General features: G+C 55.2%; 6 protein-coding genes across 6 annotated transcripts; 4 read left to right on the top strand and 2 right to left on the bottom strand.

The window, feature by feature from the left end:
* Positions 1-209: 209 nt before the first annotated feature.
* On the top strand, positions 210-1,403 carry CGGC5_v011093 (Protein atp12; the record flags this gene model as incomplete). The annotated part of the gene is made up of 2 exons (XM_032025745.2): positions 210-558; positions 622-1,403. 2 exons carry the CDS (start codon positions 210-212, stop codon positions 1,401-1,403), a joined length of 1,131 nt encoding a protein of 376 aa, XP_031877680.2.
* A 1,226-nt stretch (positions 1,404-2,629) lies between these two features.
* tea1 (Tip elongation aberrant protein 1) lies at positions 2,630-7,476 on the bottom strand (the record flags this gene model as incomplete). The annotated part of the gene is made up of 4 exons (XM_066152478.1): positions 2,630-6,311; positions 6,363-6,645; positions 6,715-7,126; positions 7,195-7,476. 4 exons carry the CDS (start codon positions 7,474-7,476, stop codon positions 2,630-2,632), a joined length of 4,659 nt encoding a protein of 1,552 aa, XP_066008296.1.
* A 5,772-nt stretch (positions 7,477-13,248) lies between these two features.
* Positions 13,249-18,162, top strand: mip1 (Target of rapamycin complex 1 subunit mip1; the record flags this gene model as incomplete). The annotated part of the gene is made up of 3 exons (XM_032025741.1): positions 13,249-13,806; positions 14,243-17,889; positions 17,943-18,162. 3 exons carry the CDS (start codon positions 13,249-13,251, stop codon positions 18,160-18,162), a joined length of 4,425 nt encoding a protein of 1,474 aa, XP_031877696.1.
* A 563-nt stretch (positions 18,163-18,725) lies between these two features.
* On the top strand, positions 18,726-21,159 carry CGGC5_v011090 (Aspartate--tRNA ligase; the record flags this gene model as incomplete). Its single annotated transcript, XM_032025740.1, has 7 exons — positions 18,726-19,545; positions 19,593-19,792; positions 19,843-19,880; positions 20,179-20,485; positions 20,543-20,626; positions 20,678-20,746; positions 20,914-21,159. The coding sequence occupies 7 exons, from the start codon at positions 18,726-18,728 to the stop codon at positions 21,157-21,159; spliced, it is 1,764 nt and encodes a 587-aa protein (XP_031877732.1).
* Positions 21,160-22,143: 984 nt separating this feature from the next.
* CGGC5_v011089 (uncharacterized protein) lies at positions 22,144-23,320 on the bottom strand (the record flags this gene model as incomplete). Its single annotated transcript, XM_032025739.2, has 5 exons — positions 22,144-22,465; positions 22,547-22,621; positions 22,694-22,885; positions 23,113-23,123; positions 23,282-23,320. The coding sequence occupies 5 exons, from the start codon at positions 23,318-23,320 to the stop codon at positions 22,144-22,146; spliced, it is 639 nt and encodes a 212-aa protein (XP_031877695.2).
* A 428-nt stretch (positions 23,321-23,748) lies between these two features.
* HET-E1-2 (Vegetative incompatibility protein HET-E-1) lies at positions 23,749-25,493 on the top strand (the record flags this gene model as incomplete). Its single annotated transcript, XM_066152477.1, has 5 exons — positions 23,749-23,858; positions 23,920-24,093; positions 24,143-24,223; positions 24,273-25,091; positions 25,142-25,493. The coding sequence occupies 5 exons, from the start codon at positions 23,749-23,751 to the stop codon at positions 25,491-25,493; spliced, it is 1,536 nt and encodes a 511-aa protein (XP_066008144.1).
* Positions 25,494-25,639: the final 146 nt, after the last annotated feature.

Below are 25,639 nucleotides of genomic sequence, written 5' to 3'. Positions count from 1 at the left end.
ACACCGATCGCTCACCGAACTCATCGTCCGAGCTAGTTCCCGTCTGATGTCACCCATGCATGCAGCCAATCAGACCCCTGTTCACGGGCGGAAATCGCCGCGAAGCTACCAAAAAATAATTGACGTCCAGTTGTACATTGCGCCGTAGCTTCAACAGCTCCTACACACTCCAACTTCTCTCGGTGCAGGTGTCGCAAAACACACACACAATGAAGCCGACAACACGCCTACCCCTGCGCCTTCTCGCAATCGGCAGCAGCAGCAGCTCGCCCTTGGCGGGACGACAATGCCTCCGCGCAATCTCGACGACCCCTCTCAAGCCCGCCGAGGTCGCCCCCGTAGTCGGCACGGGACCGCCGCCGGCGCCGCCCACCGCCGAGGACGACCGCACCGCGGAGCTGCGCGCGCGCGTGGAGCGCAGGAGGAGGCAGGCCGAGATGCTCAAGCAGGCGACCAACATCCGCGCCGCGGCGGACGCCAAGGCCGGGGGAGCGGCGGCCAGGGCTGCTGGGCTGAAGAGGAGGTTCTGGAACGATGTCAGTGTGCACGAGGTTGACGGTACGCATGCATTCCTTCTTCCCCGGACTCTCTGCTATGGTTTCTAACAATATGATTCAACAGGCGCCCTCCAAATCCACCTCGACGCCCGCCCCCTCCGCCACCCCGTCACGAAAGCCATCGTCCGCCTGCCCCCTTCGAAGCAGCACCTCGCCTCGGCCCTCGCAATCGAGTGGGATCTCCTCACCTCCGCTCAGCAGGCGACGAAGCAGCACCTGATCCCGCTGATCTCGCTGGTCTGCCGCGCGCTCGACATCGCCGCCGACGACGCCGGCCCCGCCGCCATCCGGCAGCAGATCGCGACGACCGTCATGCGCTACCTCGACACGGACAGCCTGCTGTGCTGGGCCCCGCCGCCGGGCGCGACCGACACGCGCAACGAGGCCGGCGAGAGCCTGCGCGACGTGCAGAAGCGCACCGCCGAGGCCGTCGTCGGGTTCCTCACCACGCACGTCTGGCCCGGCATCGAGATCGGCCCCGTGCTGGACGGGGATGCCATCATGCCCCAGCCGCAGGCCGAGGGCGTGCGGGAGGTCGTACAGGGCTGGGTCATGGGCCTGGACGCGTGGGAGATTGCCGGGCTGGAGAGGGCTGTGCTGGCGGGCAAGAGCCTGATCGGGGCGGCGCGGTTGGTTGTGGAGTGGAGCGAGGGGCCGAACGCGGGCCGGGTGGACGGGGTGGAGAGGTTCGGGGTCGAGGAGGCTGCGACGGCGAGCAGTCTGGAGGTGTCGTGGCAGACTGGGTCGTGGGGCGAGGTCGAGGATACGCACGATGTTGAGAAGGAGGATCTGAGGAGGCAGTTGGGCAGCGTTGTCCTGCTTGTCTCTGGCACGAACCGCAAGTGAAGGACGAATGAAAGAAAATAGAATTGTACATCAGAAGCAGCTCGTGTAGGACTTGTGAGATTAAGACAAAAGTGAGAATGACGAAAGAAATACTCGAAGGGAAGCATGAGGGAAAAAACTATCGACAGCGCTAGGTTTCGAACTGGGGCGCTTGAGAGAATAACCACGATCTCTGTGTCAGCTGGCATACTGGTTCTACCATACTGGGCATATTCACGGCCGCTTATTCCAACTCGGTTGTTGGGAATCTTGGGCACTTGCCACCCTATATGGCTTGGGGTGGTCAAAGGTGAACTCGAGGTCAGTTACCCGCACCCCGAGGCTCACGTCACATCTCCCTTGTCTGCCTACGAGTCTTCACAGGTCGACACGCAGCCGATGTCAGCATACGCAAAACTGCAATGAGGGCACACATCACTATCACAACATTCAGGGTAACAATCGTCTCGTCATTGATCAATCCCTAAAAGCCAACCACCAGCTCCCTCGAGCCTCTAGGTCCGACTGGTTGCAACAAAAAAAGGTAGTAAAACTCTCTCAACACAGAAAATCAACCGAGAAGAAAAAGGAAGACTCCTATTGATCCCCTTTGCATTTCATCTCTCCCCTTTTTGTTTCCGAGCCAGCTCGCCCGTCTCGATCATCAAAACGTCTCATCTTTTTTGCCTTGAAATTTTCTTCGTCTTGACCAACGTCCGAAACAAGCACTCTCGAAACAAAACTGCGGGAAGCGTAGAACCGCACAAAAATATTGTACATTATTTTAGAGAAAGGAAAGAAAAGAAGCAGCGTTAAAAAGCAGGCACGTATGCCAACTTTGCCAATTCATCCACCCATCTTAAGAGAATAAAATAGACCTTGTCGCGCCCCATCTTGCTTTCGTACGTGTCCACGGCCAAAGGAGCAAGCAGAACTGGTCGTGATTGTAGTGTATCATCAGAAAAGTCCATGCGCAGAGAAAAGAAAAAGGAGAATCAAAATCAAAAAGCGCGGGGGGAATTAAAGCGAAGGTTGTTTCGTCATGAATACGTGGAATCATTGCGAAACCAAGACCGGAGTCAACCAGAAGCAGCGGTGCATGAAAAGCAAAACCCCAAAATCCCGTGAACTCCTCCCGCCTGGGAACAACTGCCCCGAAGCAGTCAAAGAATGTACAGTAGGTAATGGAAGACGCCTGGCGGCCGTCATGAAGCGAAGCGAGAATTCATCCGCCGCAAAACGCCAGACTAAGGCCGGTCGGGTCGGCTTTTGGTCTTCGCTCGGTCGTTATCCGCCTGCTCGTCAACGTCAAGACGCTTCCGCCAGTCGGCGAGGCTCTCGCTAAGACCCAGTCCGACCTCTTCGTCTTTCCTCGTAGGAGTTGTGGCACCCTCAAAGTCAAAGGTGTTGCTCAGTCGGTAGTTCTTGTTGGTAGCTTCCCAGTGAGTGCGCAGGGTCTCGAGTTCGTTGGCCAAGTTGTCCAAAGCAGTGCTGTTGCGCCCTTCGACACCGCCAGCACCGCCGTAGGAGCTTTCGGCGTCAGAGCTGTCCTGACGCTGGTGGCCAATGCTGTTCCCGTTGGTGGGCCTAGCCGTCTCCTCCGAAGTCATGCTGGGGGCCTGTCTGCTCTGACGACGGTAGCTGTCGACGGATGACTCGACTTGGTCCAAGAGAAGTGAGACCTTCTGCTCGGCGTCCTGAGCCCGGCGCTCGAGAAGGTTGTTTTCCTGCTGGAGCTCTTCCAGATCTCGGCGGTTCACGGCTAGCTTGCGAGAGGCCTCTTCGGCGTCCTTGAGGGCACCCTCGCGCTGCTTCTTGCTATCCTCCAACTCCTTCCTGACGGTGAGCAGCTGGTTCTCGAGCTTCTCGGTCGAGGCTTGGAGGTCTTCCTCAAGGCTCTCGATCTTCTCCTGCAGAATATGACGCTCACTCTCCCAGTTAGCAGGGGCATCTCCTCCAGCAGCGGCACCAGAAGACTCCACGCGCTCCTCGAGCTCAAGGAGCTCGGACTTGAGACGGTTGTTCTCAGTCTTGTATCTAGAGAGCTGTTCCTTCAGCTGCTTCAGCATCTTTTCAGTGCCCTTAACATAGTGCACAGCAGACTGATAGTCGTTCTCAAGTTGGGTGAGCTTCTCGCGATAGGCGGCCTCGGTGGCCTCCTGCTGCGCGACCGCGCGTTGCGCGCTTTCTTCCTGAGCAGTGGTGGCGGCAGACAGTTGATCCTCGAGATCACGGATGCGTGCCTGCTCCGGAGTGTTCACACGGGGGCTGCCGATGCTGCGAGTCCGGGCCATGTTTGTGGGGCTAATACCGCGCTCCACGAGAATATCCTTGAGGGTGTTGTGTTGCACCGTCATGGCATTGGTCTCCAGCTGCTGGTTCTGGAGTTGATGCTTCAGGTCCGAGTTCCTAGCCTGCAGAGACTGTGTCTCCCTCAGAGCAGCCTGAAGCTGTCTTCTGATGGCTACACCCTCACGACTGGATTGTTCTTGGTAAACCTCAAGGCCGGCGATGCGCTCCTCGGCAGTGCGAAGTTTGTCGGCTGCTGAGTCTGCCTCCTGTTGGTATTTCTTGACCAGTGCGTTGGCGGCATTGAGCTGCTCCTGCAGAGCCTTGAGCTTCTCCGAGTCGGCCTTGCCGTCGGATCCGAGATCTCTCGTGGTAACCTTGTCGAAGCCGGCGAGGATGGCCTGCTGGTGTGTTCTAGCCTCATTGGCATGCTTCTCGGCCAGCTCCTCAGCATCGCGCAGCCTCTGTGTCGCCGCCACAAGCTCGGCAGTTCTAGTCTCATGCTCGGACTTGAGCTTGGTAAGCTTAGACTCAAGCTTCTCCCGTTGTGCGCGTTCCTCCTCCAACTTGCTCTCGAGATGCGCCTTCATTTCCACGGACGCTGCCATCGCCTCGCGCAGAGAGTCGAAGGTGTTGTTTTGCTCCTTCGAGTTACCGACTGATTCGTTGTACTTCTTTTCAAAGTCCTCTCTTTCAACCTTGAGTAGTTGCATGGCCGCCATGGCCTCCGTGTACTGCACGGCCTGTTCCCTCGCCTCTTTCTGAACCATGTGCAACTCCGCCTTCAATTGCTCCAAATCCGTTGAAGTCATGGTCTTGTACGACTCGAGCTCACTCATCCGCTTCTGAGAAGCGTTCGTTGTGTCGTCAGCGAGCTGTCGGGCGCGTTTCTCGGCTTCAAGTTCGGATTTCAGCATTTCCACCTGGGCTTGGAGATCCTTCTGGTAGTTCAAGGCGTAAGCCAGCTTGCGGCTGATTTCGGTTGAACGGTCATCAACATCCCGCTCGCCATCTAGCTGCGGCGTGCTTGCAACGCTGCCGCCAACTTGGGCAACCAGCTTGGCCTTGGCGTAGACAGCTTCTTGAATGGCAGCGTCGCGTTGCTTCTCGGCTTCGGCGATCTGTTTGGCGGCAAGTATGGCTTGTTTGTCAACGGAGGCCTGGACATTGGCAAGCTCTGTGCGCATAGCTAGGAGCGCCTCAATTAGTGGCTTGTCCTCATCATCGAACGTCTCCGCGGCCCTGCTGTCGAGAACAGGACTTAAGCTTGCGTTCGGGACATATCCCGCCTTGCGCGCAAGCTCGAGTTCTGAGGCATACCAAGCATTGCGGTTCCTGGCCGTATCCAATTCCTTTAGCAAAGCCACAGTCTGGGAGTTGCGGCCCGAGGACCTGCGGTTCAGAGGATTGCTGGGTTGACGGGTGGGAGGAGGCGGGGACGCGGGGCGGTTTGCTTGTGCCTGCAGTACCTGTTGCTGCAGCTGCGGCGATACTTGCTGCGGTGGTGTCGGTTGCTGCTGTTGAGGTGGTGGCTGTTGCGGAGGCAGTTGTTGCTGCTGCGGAGGCGGTTGTAGTTGCTGAAGCTGAGGCTGAGGCTGCGGCTGTGGCTGCGACTGGGGCGGAGGCTGGACCGCCCTCAATCCGGGCTCAGTTGTGCTATCCACCGAGTTTCCAGAGCGGCTGCCTTGTCTGGACTTGGTCTTCGCAGCTTCGCTAGGCCCCTGTTCTGATCGAGAGCCACTTCTCTTCACTTGCTCCTGGGGAGTGCGACGGCCGTTTGTCACAGGGATTTCGGCCTCCTTAGGACCCGGCTCCTTGACCTCTTTGATGACTGGCGATTGACTTTGCGCAAGCTGAGGAGATCCGACCGAGCCATCTCTCTCTGACGATTGCCCGCGGATTCTGCCAACGTTGGAAGGCTGATTAGGCTTCGCGGGTGTGGGTCCTGAAGGGGGCGGTCCGGCGGGAGGCGACGCGGCGGCGGATCTCGGTACCTTGGACACGTTGTTAACAGCGGCTGGGTTGTTATTGGGTTCCGCTCCGTTGGGTCCTCTCATGCCATTGGGAGGGCTGCTCATCGCGTTGGCTTCCCGAGGAGCCCCAACCAATTTTCTTTGATCAGGGGGGCCGTTGGAACCATCGCGAGAGAGCAGGTTCCTAGTCTCAGCCGCTGCGCTGGGTCTCCTTGCACCTTGTATCCTCTGCTGCTGCTGTGGTTGTCCGACTGTCTGTTGAGCCTGTGCATCGTTCGGGTATCGAATCTTGGTGGTGTCGAGCATGTAGACGATGCCAAGGTCGCCGACGCTGGCGGGTGATGAGCTGGGCTCGCCTCCGACCACCACTACGGCCTTTCCAACGGTGGTCATGCTGTGACCTGAGCGTGGGGATGGTGACGGGCCCATGTTCTGGAAGGTATACCAGCGACGGGATGTGATTCTAAAAGCGGCCAGGTCTCCAAGGTCGGCTCCCTCCTCTGTGCGTCCACCGAAAATGTACATCACATCGTCGACAATTGCCGCGGCGTGGCCTTCGCGAGGAACAGGGATGTATCCGATGCAATCCAGCTGTGACCATTCGTTCGTGGCGGGATCGTAGCTCCAAACGTCGTTGAACCATTGGTATCCGTTGGTACCGCCAAACCTACACCGTTTATCAGTATCTCGCGCTTCGTTGGCTGTCAGCGATACCTACAGATACATCTTGTCATTGAACGTCACCACGGAGTGGTTGGTACGGGCGGCGGGGATCTTGCCCACAGCCGGGCCTCCACTCTCGGTATTCTGAATCAACATCTCCCAACGGTTGTTTGGCATTTGCAGCTGGTTCAGATCAAAGGCGGAGAGGTCGTTCATGAAGTAGCCCTCAATCTGACCACCAAAGATGTAGATCTTGGACCCGAGTATGTTGAGGGAGTGGCCGTAACGGCCAGACGGTCTGGTGCCGGCGGGAAGAGCTCTCGACCATTGCCTCGTGGCTGCCTCTAGTTAGTTACTGTTCAGGGCCGAAGAGGCTCCTATTCTGGGGCTGTGACAGCGCAGCTTACATGTGTTGAGAAGGTATAGTGTCTCATCCAAAACATCCATCTCGTCAACCTTGGTATCACCACCGTAGACAATGAAGGCGTTGCCAACGAGCAAACTCGCGTGGCCAACTCTTGGGCCAGGGCCCTCAGCAGTCGTCGCAAGAGGGTAGCAAGCCATGTTTTGACCGGCCTCGATCATCCAGAGATCGCCCTTGACAGTTGAACTATTGATCAGACCGCCCATCACGTAAATGTCACCCTCCTTGGAGGAAACCGAGTTGACAGCGGCGCCATATCGGGGGAAGGGACTCGGGTGCGATGATGTGTAGGTCAGTCGTCGTTGCGACCAGGGGTAAAGCGACGCATTCGGGTTCATCATTTGCTGTTGCTGAGGCGAAATGTTTTGCTGGGAAACTGGGGGGCCATTTCGAAGCTGCAAATCCGGGTCAATCAGCAGTGTCCGGTAAGAAGGTTGCGCCCGCAAATATTCAGCAAACTTACCGGGAGATCGCTCGAAGGCGGTTGTGATGATGTCTGGTCTACACTGGGCCCTCGCTGACGGCCGTAGCCCACGTCGGGGCTGCCAGCACCAGCGCTCCCATCATGGTCGATGGAGCCCACGCTGCCCGTCGGTGTTGAGCGTTGGGTAGCGTTCTTCTCTTCTCTTGCTATTCTCGCGCTGGCGCTCTGAATGGAACTTTGAGAGCCGCCGCCACCTGAGTTGACATCGCGGCTTGCGAGAGCTCGATCCTGGTTCTTCTTTGATTTGAAAAGGAACGCCATGACGGATCAGATCACAGCCTGCACGCTGGAGCGGCAGTGGACGGGGGGGAGATCGCTCGACGTTGGCCGTTTTCAGTGCGCCTCGAAGGGGTTGTCAATTGGATCGTGTCGGTCGTGTTTGAAATGTATGGTTTCGTGTGACGATGCTGTAAAAGTCGACTGGCGTGTAGTAAGGGCGATGCAGGGGCTGCTGCGTCGGGGTGCTATCGCCAGTTCGATGGAGTCGAGACTGCTGCAGCGCGATGAGATGCAGCGGATGCAGGAACGCAAGAACGGGAAAGGGAGTCGAGGCTCGAGTTTGCGGATGGCTGGGTTCGCATCGGTGGAGTTGTCCGGGGTAGTAGCGAGCGCGCGTTGCCTGGTGAGGACTTTCCTGCGATGTTCGACCTCGTCCTTTTTTTTGCGGTCCTCCTCGCCGGCGCAGTGAAGCGAGTAAGGGAGCGAGGGGTGAGGAAACGAGAGAAGGAGGCTGGGTTGGGCAAAGAAACGGGACGATGTCGACTCCGCGCGTACAAAGCTGGTTTGCTGACGGGGGTTGGCTCGTTGGATTTTAGGGGATTGGTTATTATTTTTTTTTCTTTCTCTCCCCGGGGCGGACCCCCTTCGAATTGCCTTCGTCTCTTTCGGGGGGTCTTATTATTATTTCGGCTCGCGGGCCTTGTCCGTGGATACGGCGCTGAGACTGTCGCTGTTGCTGGCGCCGATGCTGGTCTTGACGTTGAGAGAACGTGTCGAGGTTGAGTGAAAGGATACTGAGGCGATCAAGCAAGCGAGCAAGCAAACGGGAGGACAAGGCTGGAGGGAAAGACTCCTGTGTATCAAGTCGCTCGTTGCCTCTCCTTGGCGCAAATGTAAAAGGAGGTTCAGGGAAATGCCACAATGGGGATTGGAGAGCGAGAAGTGATGGGGATGCAGGCAGTTGCCAGCGGCACGGCAGCAGTGGACAGGGCACCCAGCATTAGCGGCAGCGGCACCCAGGCAAAGCAGAGCAAAGCAAAGCAATGCACCTCACGGTCTACAGTCCAAAGCAGAAGCAGGCCACCCACCTGCAGAGACAGCCCGCTGCTCACGGTCCTCAGGGCACCCATTGCCCTTTGGCAGCCCAAGGAGGACCTCAGAGTTGGGTAAGGTAGGTAGGTACCTTAAGTTCCATGTCTGCGAGAGCCCACTGGACCTCACACATGCGCTGAAGGAGGAGGTGCAGTGCCAGTTGGGCCAACTGGTGGTGTCCAGCTCCCCCCCCCATTTTGGGGCTGCTGTTCCTGCACTGACTGGCTCCATCGGGTCGCTGCGCTGGCCTGTTCTCCGCCCACCCACGCCCACTGCCAAATGCCCGCCTTGCACTGCGCGCTGCATCTGCGCCCAGGGGCTTGTCCTTCAGCCGACCTCAGCCAATGGGATCCCACGCAGCTTGTGTTCCGCTCGCTTGTGCATGGGGGTGTAGGGGGCTAGCAATCTGTAGGGGAGGGTGGCCCGCAGGGAACGGCCCAGCACTAGGCCAAAAAATAATGGGAAACTTTTTTAGAGGAGACGAGCACGGGGAGGCTGCAGGCGCCTTCGTTACGGTGGGGTGAAGAAGGACGAGGGATGGGAGAGAGGATCCTCGGACATCAGGCGGGACATCGGGAATACACCTCGAGACACGTGGCTTGGGCAGTCATCCGTAGGGCTCATCTTGTCACTGTGTGGTACCTGACCTCAGCTCACCTCACTTTTTGTCGGTCTCCCCTCTGCACGGTGGCCTGTGACCCGTTTATTGTGAAAGGGGCTGGCGAACGAGGGAACTCCAACTGGGCAATTGCACCGTAACACTGTCTGGTACCTGACAGCCCAGTCCCCTCTCCCCAACCCACACACGATGGATAACGAAGTGCCCAAGAGAACCACAGTCCACTCTGGCTGTCGGGACATGTAGGTACTCCCAGGTACCTGACTTTGCCCGTCTTTGGTTTGGTACCAAACGCCCCCAGGTATTTAAAGATATTGATGGAGACTCAAGGTTCTATTAAGGGCTCCTTAGGCACGACCTGTTGCGTTCCGTTGACTGAGTCGAGAGCCCCCAAGTCGACACTTGTTGTTGTGCCTGCCTGCTGTGTGTGCATTTACGTCTGCCTGTTTGGTGTGTTGGACTGCTCTCTCAGCAGCAGCAGCATCATCATCACTCATCAGCCTCTCTTGTGCCTGGCATCATCCTTCCACCGCGACATCGCAAGCCCATCCGCAGATCCGAACTGCAACCCGCCAAGTCCCGTGTGAGAGTTGCCGTCAAAGCCAACTCTCAGCCTTCTGACAGCGATCGTCCGGACACGCCCAACGTTTGTCTTTGTTTGGCTGTTTGGTTTCTCTCGGCTGTCCAGCAGTCAAACACATCCTGGGCTCGGCTGCTCGTCCACGCCGCAATCCCGGCAGCAACGAATCTGGGTGCCACGCGCCGTCCTTGTTGGCTCACCTCATCACCGTAGTATCGCCTCCATCAACGCTCCCACCACTGTCCCCAGTCCGATGCCACGGGACGTTGCAGATCATAGGTCTCTGAGTCGGGCGACCTCCGTCTTGTACTGCCGGCCTGACGTTGCTGACGTCTGTGGTCCCGTCTTGCACAATCGTATTCTGTGCCACGCCAGCCAGAGCTCAAAGTCAATCGGTCGTCCAAGACGACACCTAGGTATTTCTTCTGAACAAACATCAAGTCTCGGCCTAAGACATGGGCACACACATGACGTCCAGTATGGAGCGCCTGGCATTCCCCGCTGCCACCCCCGAGACCCTGTCGCCGCGCAAAAAGTATCAAAAAGAACGCTTAAGGCCGACTTGCTCAAACAACTTTTCTTGGATCCAAAGAGATCGCGACGCTGTTGCTTTGAGAAAGTGCAAGGACCCGCCTCGTCCCTTTTTGACGTATGTGCATGTCTCTGACGGGCAGAAGCGAGGCAGTCGAATGACCCGAGGGCGCAGGAATTCATGAAAATCCCAATCTGCCCCGCCCTTGTTCCTGGCCAGGGCGACAAAAACAGAATAGGAAAAGAAGATGAGGCTCGGAGCAATTGCCTCTGAGCAGAATTCTTCCATAGGACTTTCCGTTAATGGGCCGGACTGGTCCTAGGGGTGCCTCCTCCGTCGCAGCGAAAGAGGGCGGTTCCATTGAGAACAATTTCCCTTCAAGGGGGTCCATTTGCCATGAGGTGGTGCGTTTCATGTTCCCTAACCCTCCAACGCCATTCGACCGTCTTCAGGTACACGGACTCCCAGAGACTTCGAAGACCGGCAGCGGCCGCAGGTTTTGGACGGTTGAGATCAGGACGACGGGAATACTTTCCGGGCGGCAGACTTGGCTGGAGACGGCGAGGAGATCCATAGCCGTACACTGTGTGTAGACCACGGTCCGCTGGCGAGACGGTGATAACGGAGGAGTCTTAAGGTGAGGGTTCGAGGTACGTGCTCCACACCATAGACGTTGAGGTATCTTACCGTACTACGCCTTGGCTTGGGTCCGGATGCCGGCCTGAAGACTCTAGGAGGGATGAGCAGCCGTGGCGCTGAGACCGAGGCTTCGATGGAATGCGCGCGGAATGTTGGTAAATTAACCTACATGTTAGCCTGGCTGCTAAATCGCCAAAAAGAATGCTGCAATGAGATGGCGCGTCTGAGAATAAGATGCGACATTCTGGTGAGCTTGCGCTTGAGCTCTAGCGCAGGCCTGAAGCAGACGAGAGCCGGAGAGAAGGGCCACGCGGCGCCTTCCAACTCTGATCGTGGCCTACCATGTAGGTATCCATAAGGTAGAGGGAGGGAACGCGCGGGAGAGGAAGAGAGACTGGACGGGAGAGACGCGGAACGGTAGTGAGGCTCGTGTTGGAGCAGGGAGAGTCCAGGACCGAGCCGAGAAAACAAACAGGATGGACCCTCGCGATCGCATCTGAGAGCGCATGGACGCATCGGCCGACCACGAACCGACTAGTCCATCTTATAAGGCCGTGAGTGATAAGAAAAGACCAGCCGCATTGGGGCTTCAAGCATAAACCGTCTCAACAACGATGGCCCTGTTTGGCTTCCTGTGGAGCAGAGAAGCCGCAGCCCTGGGCGTCGTCAGCAGCAGAAACGGACGATGGACGTCAAAAACAGAAACAGAAGCAGAACCTCAACCAGCGGACATTAGCGACAGGTGCAATCGGGTCCGAATGACACCCCGTACATTTGTGTAAGGAGATAAGGTACGGCAGCAGATTTGGAGGCATGTAAACGGGCGGTATGACGTGCGTGAGTCTGGGTACCTTATGGAGAGACTGGAAGAGAGAGGCGGCGGTCCACCATGAAAAGGAAATGACATCCCCGCAGAACAGACGGATAAGAATTGAAAGGGAAGCAAGAAGGAAGAGCAGTAGAAAATGAGCCAACCGTTTGGGCGAGACAATGTTTCTGAAGCGCCCGCGTTCCCGCAAGCCAATTCCCCACCGTTCCAGGGGAAAGTGCCCCAAGGACCAAGGAACGTTGCGTATTCTCCGATTTGCTAAGACGGAGAGAGCTGCGATGATCCCGCTTGGTGCCGTTTGGAGTGGCAGTGTAAACATTGGCGATCGTAGCAAGACTCTCATTCGGGTCTGATATGGACGTCTGTTTTTCCCCATCACAAGATGCTTCTGGGCTGCCGATTACCTTATCTGATGGGATTGTCTGTATCCTCCTCAGTGCCCACCTCAATCAGGTGTACCTTACATTGATGAAATGAGTCTCGGAAGCTCTGATTGGCTAGCCACCGAAACAACTGTTGCGCGGTGCAGCAGGAAGCGAGAGCGCGCGAACGAGTGGTTGGACGAGGAAGGTCAGGTGAAGATGCCGGCTACCGAATCCAATTGGCCCAGCACATCTTGCAAATGGACCGTGCGTCCGGTCGAGGTGTCGCTCGCTTACCTCATCCGCCGATGCGGAAGCGGGTGTTGAAGTGATGCTAGCTGGACTGGCGGCGCGGGCTGCGGGTGGTGTTGCCAGCGAAGATGCGGAGAGGTGGAGCTGAAAGGCGGTCAAGCCCAGGTCAGTCGCTGTTCCAAACTTCCATTGCTTCCATCCACGGGGTTGGCCATCTCAGGACCTCGGTCTGTACCGATACCGATGCCACCCACGGCCTGAGGTCACGGTCGGCTGGCCTCCACTCTTGCTGCTCAGTCCCGACATCACACTTCTGGGGTGCACGCCGCAGCATTAGATGAACTGCTTCACATGTCATGTTGACGATTTTCATCTCCCGTCGGACAGGCTTCGGGCATCGAGGGAATTGAGAACCGAGTCGCACGCTACCTAGAAGCATTTGTTAGACTCCTAAAATTTCCACAGCCTCTCTCTCGCTTTAGCATCGTCTGCAAAGGCAGCCCGGTGATAGGTAGTCAATGGGAGCCAACGGCAGACACAGGTAGCTGCTGATAGGCTTGGTTGCGAGAGCTGACCTCAGCTCAAGGTCCCATTCCTAATTTTTTGCGGCCGCACTGATGAGGCACCTTTCCGCACCCGCACTCAGCACCTAAATCTGAGGTAGCACCTGAGCACACACCAAGCTGGGTTCTCCAAGCTAGCCGCTGGCGCTGGCACTGAACGCCAACCTGTCACTCAACTCTCCAAAAACTCCAAATAATCGCACGTCCAACTCTCGACTCCATCAACCTCTCCCCCGCCCGACTGCTGCAGTCCCGAAATGTCGTCGCGGTAAACGCTGGATGAAAAAAGGTGGTCCTCGCGCCAACACTGAAATACCCACCCGTCGTCACCGAATCGGCACGCACCATGACCGCTGCTACCGTGCAAGAACACCAACCTCACCCCCGTCCTTCGCCCGCCAGCCATCTCCGACAGTCGAGCTCCTCCAAGCCGCCCACGCTGTCTTCCTCTCAACCCCGCTATTACCCCAGCATATCGCGAAGGACCAACAGCACCGCGCTGCTTGGTGTTAATGGAAGTCCTACGATGCCTCCCCCTCAGCGTCCCAACGGCGCTTCTGCCTTCGCCGATGCGACGGCGCAACCCTCTCCGTCAAATGGCCACCCTCCCCTAGGCCTCCAACGATCCACGAGCCACGACGAGTCTTCTGCCAGGCGCCCATCGAGCGCGCCTGGCAACAAACAAATAACTACCATCGGATTCCCGGCTGGCGAGCAATCCGACTCAGACAGGCCGAAGCGGCCATCAGTAAAACCGCTGCTCATGCGATCAAAGAGCGAATATGGAGGCTCCCGACAGGCCGACGAGGTCGATCACTCCGAGGAAGACATCCCGCATTGGGGCGCGAGACACGGTTTCGAAGAGTATCACGAGTCCCCGGATGTTATCGCTGCACTGGCCAATGTAAGTATACCATTTTCTCTCCTTGATCCGAATCACTTGCACGTCTTCCTTTTTCTCCATCCAAAGCTCTGCGCCTCCCCACTTGGCGGCCTTGTGGCGGCGTCCCCCAGCTAGCCGTAGTCACCGTCTGCGCGCGCCGCGCAAAGAAAGGAGACTCGTGCTTTGCTGCCGGCTTCGTACGCCATGGCTGCAGCATACTCGTCCGAATTCCAGTCCTGAGGGGCGCCGCGGGGCACCACAGCACCCGACTCCGGGTCAACATTCCATTCTTTTTGGGATCTGCGAGACCATGCAGTCACCCGGATGGATGACAACAATGGCTGTGCCAGCAGCCATGGAGACAGATGATCACCATTGCGAAGGCGCTGCTTCGCTGAGCCACTGGGATCTGCTGATATCTTTACGCATCCTGAACCGTACTGACTCCTGTTTCCAGAACTGGTACATGTATTGGACCGACAAACGACACGAGACGACCGGCAAACCGAAGGCGACGTTACACGAGTTGCAGGATTGGCGCATGCGGGACAGGCTCAAGACCGTCTCTGCTGCCCTAGCTGTGTGCCTCAACATCTCCGTCGAACCTCCTGACCAGCTCAAGACCAACCCAGGTGCCAAGCTCGAGGCCTGGACCGACCCTACCACTCCGCCGCCCCAGAAAGCTCTCGAGAACATCGGCAAGGCACTTCAGGCGCAGTACGAAACGCTTGCCATCCGCACGCGGTACAAGCAGTATTTGGATCCCTCGGTCGAAGAAACGAAGAAGTTCTGCCAGTCTTTGCGTAGGAATGCGAAGGACGAGCGAGTCCTGCTCCACTACAACGGCCATGGAGTCCCGAAGCCTACTGCCAGTGGCGAGATCTGGGTTTTTAACAAGAACTACACACAGTACATTCCGGTGTCACTGTACGATCTTCAGCAGTGGTTGCACGCCCCGACGATATACGTCTGGGACTGTTCCGAAGCTGGAAACATCCTCAACAACTACCATCGTTTCGTAGAGAAGCATGAGCAAGAGGAAGACGAGGCCGCTGCGAGAGACCCGAACTACGAGAAGACTGTGTTCCAGCCATATATACACCTTGCTGCTTGCGGCGTCAAGGAGAACCTTCCGACAAACCCCCTCCTCCCAGCAGATCTGTTCACTGCTTGTCTTACAACTCCAATTGAGATGGCTCTTTGGTTCTTCGTTCTCCAGAATCCCCTCAAAACCAACATCAGCCCAGAGAGGGCCAAGAAGCTACCGGGAAGATTACAGGAGAGAAGAACACCACTTGGTGAGCTGAACTGGATCTTTACGGCCATCACGGACACCATTGCGTGGACAACGTTACCAAGACATCTGTTCCGCAAATTCTTCAGGCAGGATCTCATGGTCGCTGCGCTATTCCGCAACTTCCTGCTCGCCCAAAGGATCATGTCAGTCTATGGCTGCCACCCGCAGTCGTTCCCTGAGCTCCCTGAGACACGCCAGCATCCTCTTTGGGCGAGCTGGGATCTTGCCGTAGACATGGCTTTGGCGCAGCTCCCCATGCTCGAGAGGAAGGAGAATGAGGGCATTGACTATGAGTACCAGAACTCAACCTTCTTCACAGAGCAACTGACGGCGTTTGATGTCTACCTGACCCGGGGCGACGCCATGTCTCAAAGGCCACCAGAGCAGCTTCCCGTTGTTCTTCAAGTTCTTCTCAGTCAGCAGCACAGAGTTAGGGCTCTGATTCTTCTCGGAAGATTCCTTGATCTGGGGCCATGGGCTGTGCAGCTTGCTCTGAGCATAGGCATTTTCCCCTACGTATTGAAACTGCTGCAGTCAGCGGCGGCGGAGCTGAAGCCTGTCATGATCTTCATCTGGACGAGAATCCTGGCAGTTGACATCACATGCCAGGGCGATCTCATCAAAGACAGTGGCTACAACTACTTTGCCCAAATCCTCAAGCCATCTGAAAGTCTGCCCGTCGTCAACGAAGCAGAGCACAAGGCCATGTGCGCTTTCATCCTGTCCATGCTTTGCAAGGACCACCGTCCCGGCCAGGGCGTGTGCAACCAAACGGACATCATGACCTACTGCTTGGTCCACCTGCAAAACCAAGAGAACCCTTTGTTGCGGCAGTGGGCTTGTCTGTGCATCAGCCAGCTGTGGCAGGAGCTCCCCGAAGCCAAATGGCGCGGTATCCGGGAGAACGCTCCAGCGAAGTTGTCATTCTTGACAAAGGATCCGTGCTGCGAGGTCCGCGCAGCCATGCTCTATGCCATGACTACATTCCTTGGCATAATGGACTTGACTGATGAAGTTGCTCGCATCGAAGAGTCTATTGCCTGGACATTACTGGATATGGCCAACGATGGAAGCCCAATGGTTCGCCGGGAATTCCTCGTTTTCTTGTCTCGGTTCATCGTCCGTTTCGAGAGCAAGTTCATCGTTGCTGCGTACGAACAACTGCAAGAGGAGAGGGAGTACCTGCTGTTTCCTCCAGGTCAAGATGGCATGGATCACAAGATGGGGTTGCACTATACGCGCAAGGAGAACAGAAACCCTGACGGAACTATCAAGCCTACGGCTCACGGTTTCGCGCATAATACTGTCTTTGCTGCCTGCTGGAAGCACGCCTTGATGCTCAATGTCGACCCTCACCCCGAGGTTCAGCGCGATGCAACCATCATTGTGGATTACGTCCACCAGGCAGTCGCGACTTCGGCCATTGGCGAACATGCTCAGATCCTAATAGACGATATCCGCAAGAGGGCGAAGCGAGCTTCCACAAAGAATCACTTGAACTTGAACAAGCGAAGCACTGCCATCGGAGTCTCCAACGCCATGGCGACCCCACCGCTAGCCTCCCCGAGCTTGCTCCGCCGCACAGCGAGCTTGCTGTTCACGCTACCTCTATTCGGCAACGATGGCAAAGCGGAGAACGGCGAGAAGCCCAACTACGGCTCACCGGCGCCCTCACCAGGACTGCAAAGGGTGGGGTCCCAAAAGATCAAGGCTCCTGAGCTTGCTGCCGCGCCACCAGAACAGAGCGACCCTACGGCAATTCATGCCAACTATCACGTCGCGCCAGAGCCCGTTTCTGGTGGCTATGAGGAGAGAAAAGTAGGCGAGGAAACTCCAACTTTGCCTCTCCGAAGCACTTTCTTGGAGTGGTCCATTGAGTACTTTTGCGAGCCTCAGATGAAGCCCAGCGAGTCAGATGAGCCCGGCAGTACCGAGTATAACGAACGCCTCTGGAGAAGATCTCGTAATGATTTCATCCTGACTGAGACGCAACCACTCAAGCAGTATGCTGGCAGTCACAAGTGGAACAACCAGCTTGGCATCACCAATAATGGTTCACAGCCGGCCAAGATGGAGTTCCACCAGTTTGAGGACCATCTTGCTGTGGCCGACGATGGGAATACGGTCTGCGTGTGGGATTGGAAGAAGCACGCTCGACTCAGCAAGTTCTCAAATGGCAACCCTGAAGGGTCAAGAATCAGTGACATGAAGTTCATCAACGAAGACGACCAGGCGTTCCTGATGACGGGTTCGTCAGATGGTGTGATTCGGATCTACCAGAACTACGACTCGGACAAGTCCATTAACTTAGCCTCGGCCTGGCGGGCTCTCACGCACATGGTCCCCAGCAATGTCAACTCGGGCATGGTATTCGATTGGCAGCAGTCAACGGGTCGCGTGCTGGTGGCTGGCGACGTGAGAGTAATCCGAGTGTGGTCTGCAGCATACGAGACATGCATCATGGACATTCCCGCTCGGTCGGGGTCCTGTGTCACCTCTTTGACCTCTGATCAGATGACGGGCAACACGCTCGTCGCTGGATTTGGAGACGGTGCTGTTCGCGTCTTCGACACGCGTCTGAGAGCACAGGACTCCATGGTCAAGAAGTGGAAGGACGAGACAGACAGGCAGTGGATCAAGAGTGTCCACATGCAACGTGGCGGACAACGCGAGTTGCTCAGCGCAAGCAGGAACGGCAAGGTGAAGCTATGGGATATCCGCATGGACCGGCCACTCCAAGTTTACCAGACGACGCGGGATACTCTCCGGACAGCCAGCACCCATGAACACCTGCCGGTGTTTGCTGTGTAAGTGAACCAAGACTCAATCTTTCACGACAAGGTACTGACCAGACACTTAGTGGTACTTCCGCGCATGCCGTTAAGGTTTTCAACTTCGACGGCCATGAGTTGTCTCGCGTTGAGCCATACTCGAGCTTCCTTCAGCAGAACAGGGGATCACCGATTGCAGCCACGTCCTTCCACCCCCATCGGCCCATTCTTGCATGTGCAGCCCGGGGCGATTACCACGTGAATCTCTTCACCTGCGAGAAGTCTGAAACGAATTCTCTGGTTGCTTAGTTCGCATCCATTGGAAGCTAAAAGGCCTTCTCTACTGTATTCTGAAAACGGCACTAGAAAGATTTCATTGCTGTATGTACCTATTACACGTTTTGCGTTCATTTCAGGGCGGCAGCATACCAGGATTGGCAATTCAGGTTTGGCGTTTGATTCGGTAGCATTGTGCACCACGGGAGAGGAAGGATTGATTGAGATATCTAATTGTAGTAACTTGCTGGCCTAAAAGCCAATTGAATCATGAAAATTGCATTGTGCCTCAAGACTGCCTCAATTCCATGAACCAAAAATTTAAACTACGCGAATTGAGTCACTCAGGGAACGCCTTTGGTGCATGGGGAAGTCGCACGCGGCTTATCGATAAGCAGGAGCTCCTTACCCCACCTGTGCGCTGCCCCTCCATCGAAATATCCAGGCCGTGGTGTCACTCGTTTTTTTTGAACAGTCACACCGAAAGCTCAGGCCACGAGAGTCACGGAATCGCCCTTTTAAACGCAACAAACCGACGGCCAACCCTCCATTCGACTCCCAATTGTTTCCTCGAAAGATCAAGCTCGACCGCAAACATGGCTGACGCGCCGACCGAAAAGCCCACCGAAAACCCCGCCGCCGCTGCTGCCCCCGCAGGCGAGGAGGGTGGTGAGAAGCAGTCCAAGAAGGGAGCGAAGAAGGCCGAGGCCAAGGCGAAGAAGGAGGCCGAGAAGGCCAAGAGAGCCGCTGAGCGCCAGGCTGCTGAGGCCGCCGCGAAGGCTGCCGGCGGTGCTGGTGGCGAGGACCTGGCCAAGGACAACTACGGCGATGTCACCCCCAAGACCAAGGTCGACGCCGAGCGCGTGAACCTGAAGGCCATTGGCGACGACCACGTCGGCAAGAGCATCAAGCTCCGCGCCTGGATCCAGAACTCGCGCATGCAGGGTGCCAAGATGTGCTTCATCGAGCTCCGCGAGGAGCGCGATTGGGCTATCCAGGGCGTGATTGCGGCCAGCGCCGAGGGCAAGCCCGTTTCCAAGCAGATGGTCAAGTGGATTGGCGGCATCTCCCTGGAGTCTTTCGTGCTCATCGAGGCCACGGTTCAGAAGCCTCTCGAGCCCGTCAAGAGCTGCAAGGTCAGCAACTACGAGCTCCACATCACCAAGCTCTTCGTTGTCGCCCCTGGCCCCGAGTCCCTGGCCATGTCGCTGGCCGTCTCCAACCGCGCCATTTCCAGCTTCGACGACGAGGACCCCAACGCCTCCCCAGCTGACAAGGCCGTCGATGAGGTCAAGGCCGGTGTTGAGGGTGTCAGCATCGACGACAGCAACGCTATGCCCAGCGCCAGCATGTCGACCCATCTCAACAACCCGGTTATGCACAAGCGCGCGGCCTGCCAACAGGCGATCGCCGACAGTAAGCTTTCCAGTACCCAAGACCAGACTACATGCTAACGATCACAGTCCGCATGCAAGTGAGGAAGTTATTCGCTTCTTACTTGGATTCCCAGGGCTTCGTCCAGTTCGAGCCCCCCTGCTTGATAGGCGCCGCGTCTGAGGGCGGAGCCAACGTGTTCCAGCTCCCTTATTTCGAAAAAAGTGCTTGCTTGGCCCAGAGTCCGCAATTTTACAAGCAGTTTGAGATTGCCGGAGGCCGAAAGAAAGTACAAAAAAATCCGTCTTCCGTCCAGAGAACAATTATTGACCACTCTAGGTATACTGCATCGGGCCTGTGTTTAGAGCAGAGAACAGGTACGATATTTACCACTCCGTATCTGAAAGATTCTTGCTATTCGGGCAAGGTCGAAAATCTATGGGGCAGTACACACGTTTCCAATCAATCAGACCAATCGCATTAGCCTAACCCGACTTCACGCTGCGCACAAATGAAGCTATCGCGGCCATCGTTGGGCGTCGTTAGTGTGCGTCATTGAAGTGGCAGATCTGATTGGTTGGAAAAGGGTGTACTGTGCGAATAGATTTCTCACACTGTCCGGATAGCAAAACGCATCTGACATGTTGCAAAAGCTCTGTATCTAACTTTCATCAGCAACACGCCGAGACATCTCACTGAGTTCACGGGACTTGATCTCGAGCAGGAGATCGAGGAGGACTATTCCGAAGTGATGGACACGCTGGAGAACGTGCTTCTCTACATCTTCCGTGGTCTCAAGGAGAGATGTGCGGAGCAGATCGAAACTGTCCGCGCAGTCTACCCCAGCGAAGATTTCCTTCTCCCTGGTCCTGGCGAGAAGGTCCTTCGCATGACGTTCGCCGAAGGACAGAAGCTCCTCCGCGAGGAAGGCCCCGAAGAGTACCGCAACGTTTCCGACGATGAGGATATGTCTACGCCACAGGTACGCTTGGCCCTGATCCATTCGCTTTCATGAACGTCCGCTGACACAGCACTCTAGGAGAAAGCCCTTGGCGCGCTGATCCGAAAGAAGTACAACACCGATTTCTTCGTGTTGGACAAGTTTCCCGAGGGCGCCAGACCCGTAAGTACTGACAAGGCTGATTCAAAAGGAGTTGTGCTCATGACGAATTAGTTCTATGCTCTCGAGGATCCCGAGAACCCCAAGGTCACGAACGCCTACGACTTTTTCATGCGCGGTCAGGTAAGTCTTCAAAATTGTCATCGACTCGCCGACGGCGAACATTTCCCTTATGTTGGTGCGGGCGGCTGGCCGCTGCGATGGTTTCTCGCAGGACGAAGCTATTTCTCCTACGACAGAAGAGAGGATTTTACGGGTTACTATGGTCGGATGAGCTGACATTATCTCAGGAAATTCTGTCTGGAGGCCAGCGTATCCACATCCCCTCCGTGCTTGAGGCTCGCCTGCGCAAGAAGGGCATCGACCCCAACAGCCAGGGTATCAAGGAGTACGTTGATGTGTTCCGCAGCGCTGGTGTTCCTCCCCACGGCGGTGGCGGTATCGGTCTTGACCGTGTTGTGGCTTGGTTCCTTAACCTGCCTTCCGTCCACTTGGCGAGCTACTACCCCCGCACCCCCAAGAGACTTACGCCTTAGATGGATTAAAACGATGAAGAAGTTTTGGTGGAATACTTAGCTTGAGTCAAGAATTGAATGTGTTGTCAAGATCACATGCCTCTGCGACTGAGAAGTCATCGTTGCATAACGTGACTTGCGTAGCGAGGTCAACGAACTTGCTATCGTCGTCAAGACTATGGGTTGACAGGAGTATCGTACGGTTCGATCGACTAGAAGCACTTCGGATGAGTTTTCCTAGCCGAGCAATGTCAGGTGGCTATTCAGGCAGTGTCAACCCACGCGTGTAGTCCGTACACCCTGTCGGATCCTGGGCTTTTCCTGTGCTAAAGCGACTACATTTCCCAGGTACTTCCTTTCGTCATCGCTGCTATCGTCGCTATCGTTGCCGGCATCGTCGTCGTCTATCGTCGTTATTGTTATTGTTACCCCTATTGTTTTCTCTACTACCCTCGTCCTTGTAAAAGTTACTGGGGACATTGCCCGGATAGCCAAGTGACACTACTCGGCCAGCCAAAATTCCCTCGAATACATGATGATACTAGCGGCTGATGGAGCTACGCCATCGAAGTTTGCAAGCTTGAGTTCCTCAGAAGGAAGAAATGATCGCTGGGGATTCGAACCCCTCCTCTTTCGAGGATACCAGTGCGACCTTTAGGGACCAAAACCCAAGGAATCTCAACCTATGGGCATAAGCCTTTCAGGAAGTAGATGGGCATGAACCCTTCAAGAAGTCTTGAGCATAAGCTCTTCAGGAAGTGTGATGAGATTAGGCCGAAGCCAAGGCTCACGCCATTTAGAAAGGTAGAAAGTTTTGCCAACGCCGGTGGAAAAGCAGGAGTAACCTTGCCAGCATCGCTATCATGATTTATTTGCCGTGGTAAACGCCTTGAGGTAGGAGCTGTAGTAAGTAGTCTAGATCTGCGCCCGCATCGTCGTCAAAGTGGAGGCCTCAAAAGGTTCGGCCTGCGAAAGAGAAATTGGCGGAATCGATGTTGGACAAGTTTAGTACAAGTCCAGGCCGAGATATTCGACGTTAGAGTACGAATCCTCTTCCGTGGATTCTGACGCGCTATCCTCCCCAGCAGGACCACCTCCCTCGTTCTGAAGCTGGGAATCCACAAGGGCATCACCGGTCATGATGGGTTTGATATTGGCAACATTGGCGCCAGGAGTGTTTCCAGGCGTCGTGGTAGCATGAGATGGTCTCATGAGGGCGGTATCACATGCCGGGTCTTCGGACGTGAGACGAGAGTCCGACGCAGGAGGAGGAGCTGTTAACCTGAGGGCATGTTGCTTGGAGGCGTGTGGTGCGGTCTGTTCGTTTCTGAAGAGGCAGGCGATGCACTGTTTGTTAGCAATACCAGGAATCAAAGCACACCAAGTAGGAAAAGGAATGTACACTGACCGGTCTGCGATTTGTATGGATTGCTTCGAGAGTCCGCCCCTAAAATCCTCCTTTTCTCTCCTCAAGGTTGATCTCCTTCACGAGGGTCTTTGCTGCTTATTTGTTCTCGCACACGATCCAAGCGTAGCCCATGTTTTGCTGCTTCACCTTTGCTTTGTCATCCTTTTCTGGCCAGTAGTACTCGACCTAGCGCGGACGAATGACTTTTCGACGTAGACTTCTACCTGTGATTCCGTCTTGAACCAGTGAAGCTTCTTCAAAAAGACAACGTGACCGTTGGTCTCGCGAGGAGCCAAAGTGTCCTTGATCGTTTGCGTCAACATGTGGCAGGAAGGGATCCTGATCCGCAAGTTAGCCACAAATAAATGGAGAAAAATTAAAACAGAAATATTATTGCTTTCTTTGAGATTTTCTTGTGCGTGATTGTTGAAATTTTCGGGTGCGAAAATGTTCGAATTTCTGTCGATGAAATCGTTTCTGGTGGTATTGTGTGTTGTGCAGGAACTTTTCAAAGGACATGCCAGTGAGATAGAGGCCCTATCTCTAGCTATCGCGTAAGGACCTACTTGCGATCAAACTGTCAGGTCTGATTGGACCTGGTTGGCTGATAGCTCCAGCATCTTGAGTCGTCGAGAACGACAGTTGACATACGATGGACAATAACCACGACGACAGTGAGCCCGGAGGAACAGTAGTCGTTTTAGCACTGCAAAAACAAGCAGTATCCTCTCGCACCAAACAGTTCCATCCTCGTTGAGAGCTATGAAGGGTCATATTCACAGTTTCCGTTGGCCCGGCTCATAAAATCTGCTGCTAGCTACCGCTCAACGCAGAATAGCTAATGGTAGAGGATTGCCTCGAAACGATCAACTTCTTTCGCAAACATGCTGTGAAGGCTTTGGATTCATTTCAATTGGGCAGCGTACTCGGTGGTAATTAGTGGTTGCCTCACAGTTATCGTATTCCGACCGGGGATATCACGTCAGTGACCCATGAAGCTGCAAATGTAACCGACGGATCAGGGAGGCAACCAATCATCTGCAAGTCGAAAGGGCGCAGCAGTCGGAGTAAGCCAGCCCGATCATGTTTATGGATCAGGCTGGACCGCAAGCTTCAACTAAACATCATCCAAAAACGCTTCTCTCAATCTGCGGTGTCCACATTAAGACTGTTCACAGCCCTTGTGGCGGTTGAGATCGAATATGAGCTTCGGTTTTGGAGTAGGCGATTTTATCGCCGTGCTGGACAAGGCGAAGTTGTATCGCGAGCGCTTCGCCGATGCCCCGGATCACTTTGATTCTCTCGGTCGCGAGTAAGATTAGGCAGCCATCATCGCATCTGACGAGCAATTTTGACCATTGTTTCTTCCGCAGGATTGCATCCCTTACGTCGATACTCGAATACATTGGCCGTGTCGAAGACCAACTCACCGAGAACGAAAAAGAGGCCTTGGCCGCGCCCATCAAAGAATCCACAAAGCTTCTGGGCGAGCTGGAGAACATTTACAACGACAACACGAGCTTAGAGAAGCATGAGGGCATGAGCACGTTGTCCAAGCTGAAACCTCGGGCTGTCTGGAGACGCCTGAGGATGAAGCCCGAAGACGTTCAGAAGCTACGACAGCGGGATCACCATGAATGTCCATTTCCTTAGTGCCATCAAAGGTTTTAGGGACAGGTGCGTCATTGCTGTCAGTAGCACTTTTTCATACTAATTATGGGTGTAGTGAGGCCATACATACCACGAAACAAGTCGTTACTTCGATACACGATGAACAGACAAGTCGCCGAGAAAGAGAGATCTTGGACTGGCTGACAGCCACCGACTATGCGCCGCAGCAGCGAGACCACCTGTCCAGGCGATACACCGGCACCAACCAGTGGCTCCTGGATTCCGACGAGTACAAGTCATGGGTTTCAGGCCAGAACCAGACCATAATATGTCCCGGAATGCCGGGAGCAGGAAAGACCATCATGGCTTCTGTTGTCGTGGATGATTTATCTCATCGGTACCATGATGACTCTGACGTGGGTATAGCCTACGTCTACTGTAATTTCAAAGACCAAGAGAGACAAAACCACTACGACATGCTATCCAGCATCACGAAGCAACTTGCACAATGTCGCTCTCCGATTCCAAGCAGCCTTAAGGAACTTTACGACGCGTACCAAAGAAAGAAGACTTCTAGGACTCTAGAGGACACTAATAGCGTGTTTCAAGCCATTGCTTCCTTCCATCACCGCGTATTCATAGTCATTGACGCTTTGGACGAGTGTGAATCCAAGAGTCGACAAGCGCTGCTGTCGGACATAGCTCGGCTACAAAAACGACATCCCACAAATGTGCTGGCAACAACGAGAGAGATCCCTGAGATTATTGAATCATTTACCTTCAAGCACGCGAGCACCATACGGATTCAAGCTAGTGACGTTGATGTGTCACGGTACATATCGAGTCGCATCCCAGACATGCAAAGTTTTGTGCAGAGGCGTCCGGAGATTCAAGAAGAAATACAGGAAGGCGTTTTATACAGGATCAACGGAATGTATGTTTCACTACCCTGCAGAATATTAAATCAAATACTGATCAAGTCAGGTTTCTTCTCGCCAAGTTGCTCATTGACTCGTTGTCCTGTAAGACAACCCCAAAGGCCGTTCGAAAGGCTTTGGCTGCTGCATCTGCCGAGGACGACACATACGCATACTTCTACGATGAAGCTCTGGAAAGAATACGCGTGCAACCATTTGCGCATGTGCAGCTTGCAAACCAGGTTCTCTCTTGGGTCGTATTTGCCAAGCGCCCGTTGGGGATGAATGAACTCCAGCATGCCCTAGCTGTGGAGGAAGACGAACCGGATATCGAGGAAGACAACATCCCCTCCGCTGAGATTATCATTTCCGCATGTGCAGGTCTGGTGACTCTTGACGAACAAGGTGGCATCGTTTGATTGGTTCATCAAACAACACAGGAGTTTTTCAACAAAAGGAACGAGACCCTCTTCCTGATGCTGATGCCGAAATCGCAAGTACATGCGTTCGCTATCTTTTCATTGGCCAGGTTCAGCGAATAGTCAGAGGCTGTACTCAGGACATC

This window comes from Colletotrichum fructicola, assembly GCF_000319635.2.
Source record: "Colletotrichum fructicola Nara gc5 chromosome Unknown KSG_Nara_v1_contig06, whole genome shotgun sequence".
NCBI classification, from domain to species: domain Eukaryota; kingdom Fungi; phylum Ascomycota; class Sordariomycetes; order Glomerellales; family Glomerellaceae; genus Colletotrichum; species Colletotrichum fructicola.
The sequence above is the reverse complement of the archived record's forward strand: the minus strand, read 5'-3'. Positions and strand labels throughout refer to the sequence as shown.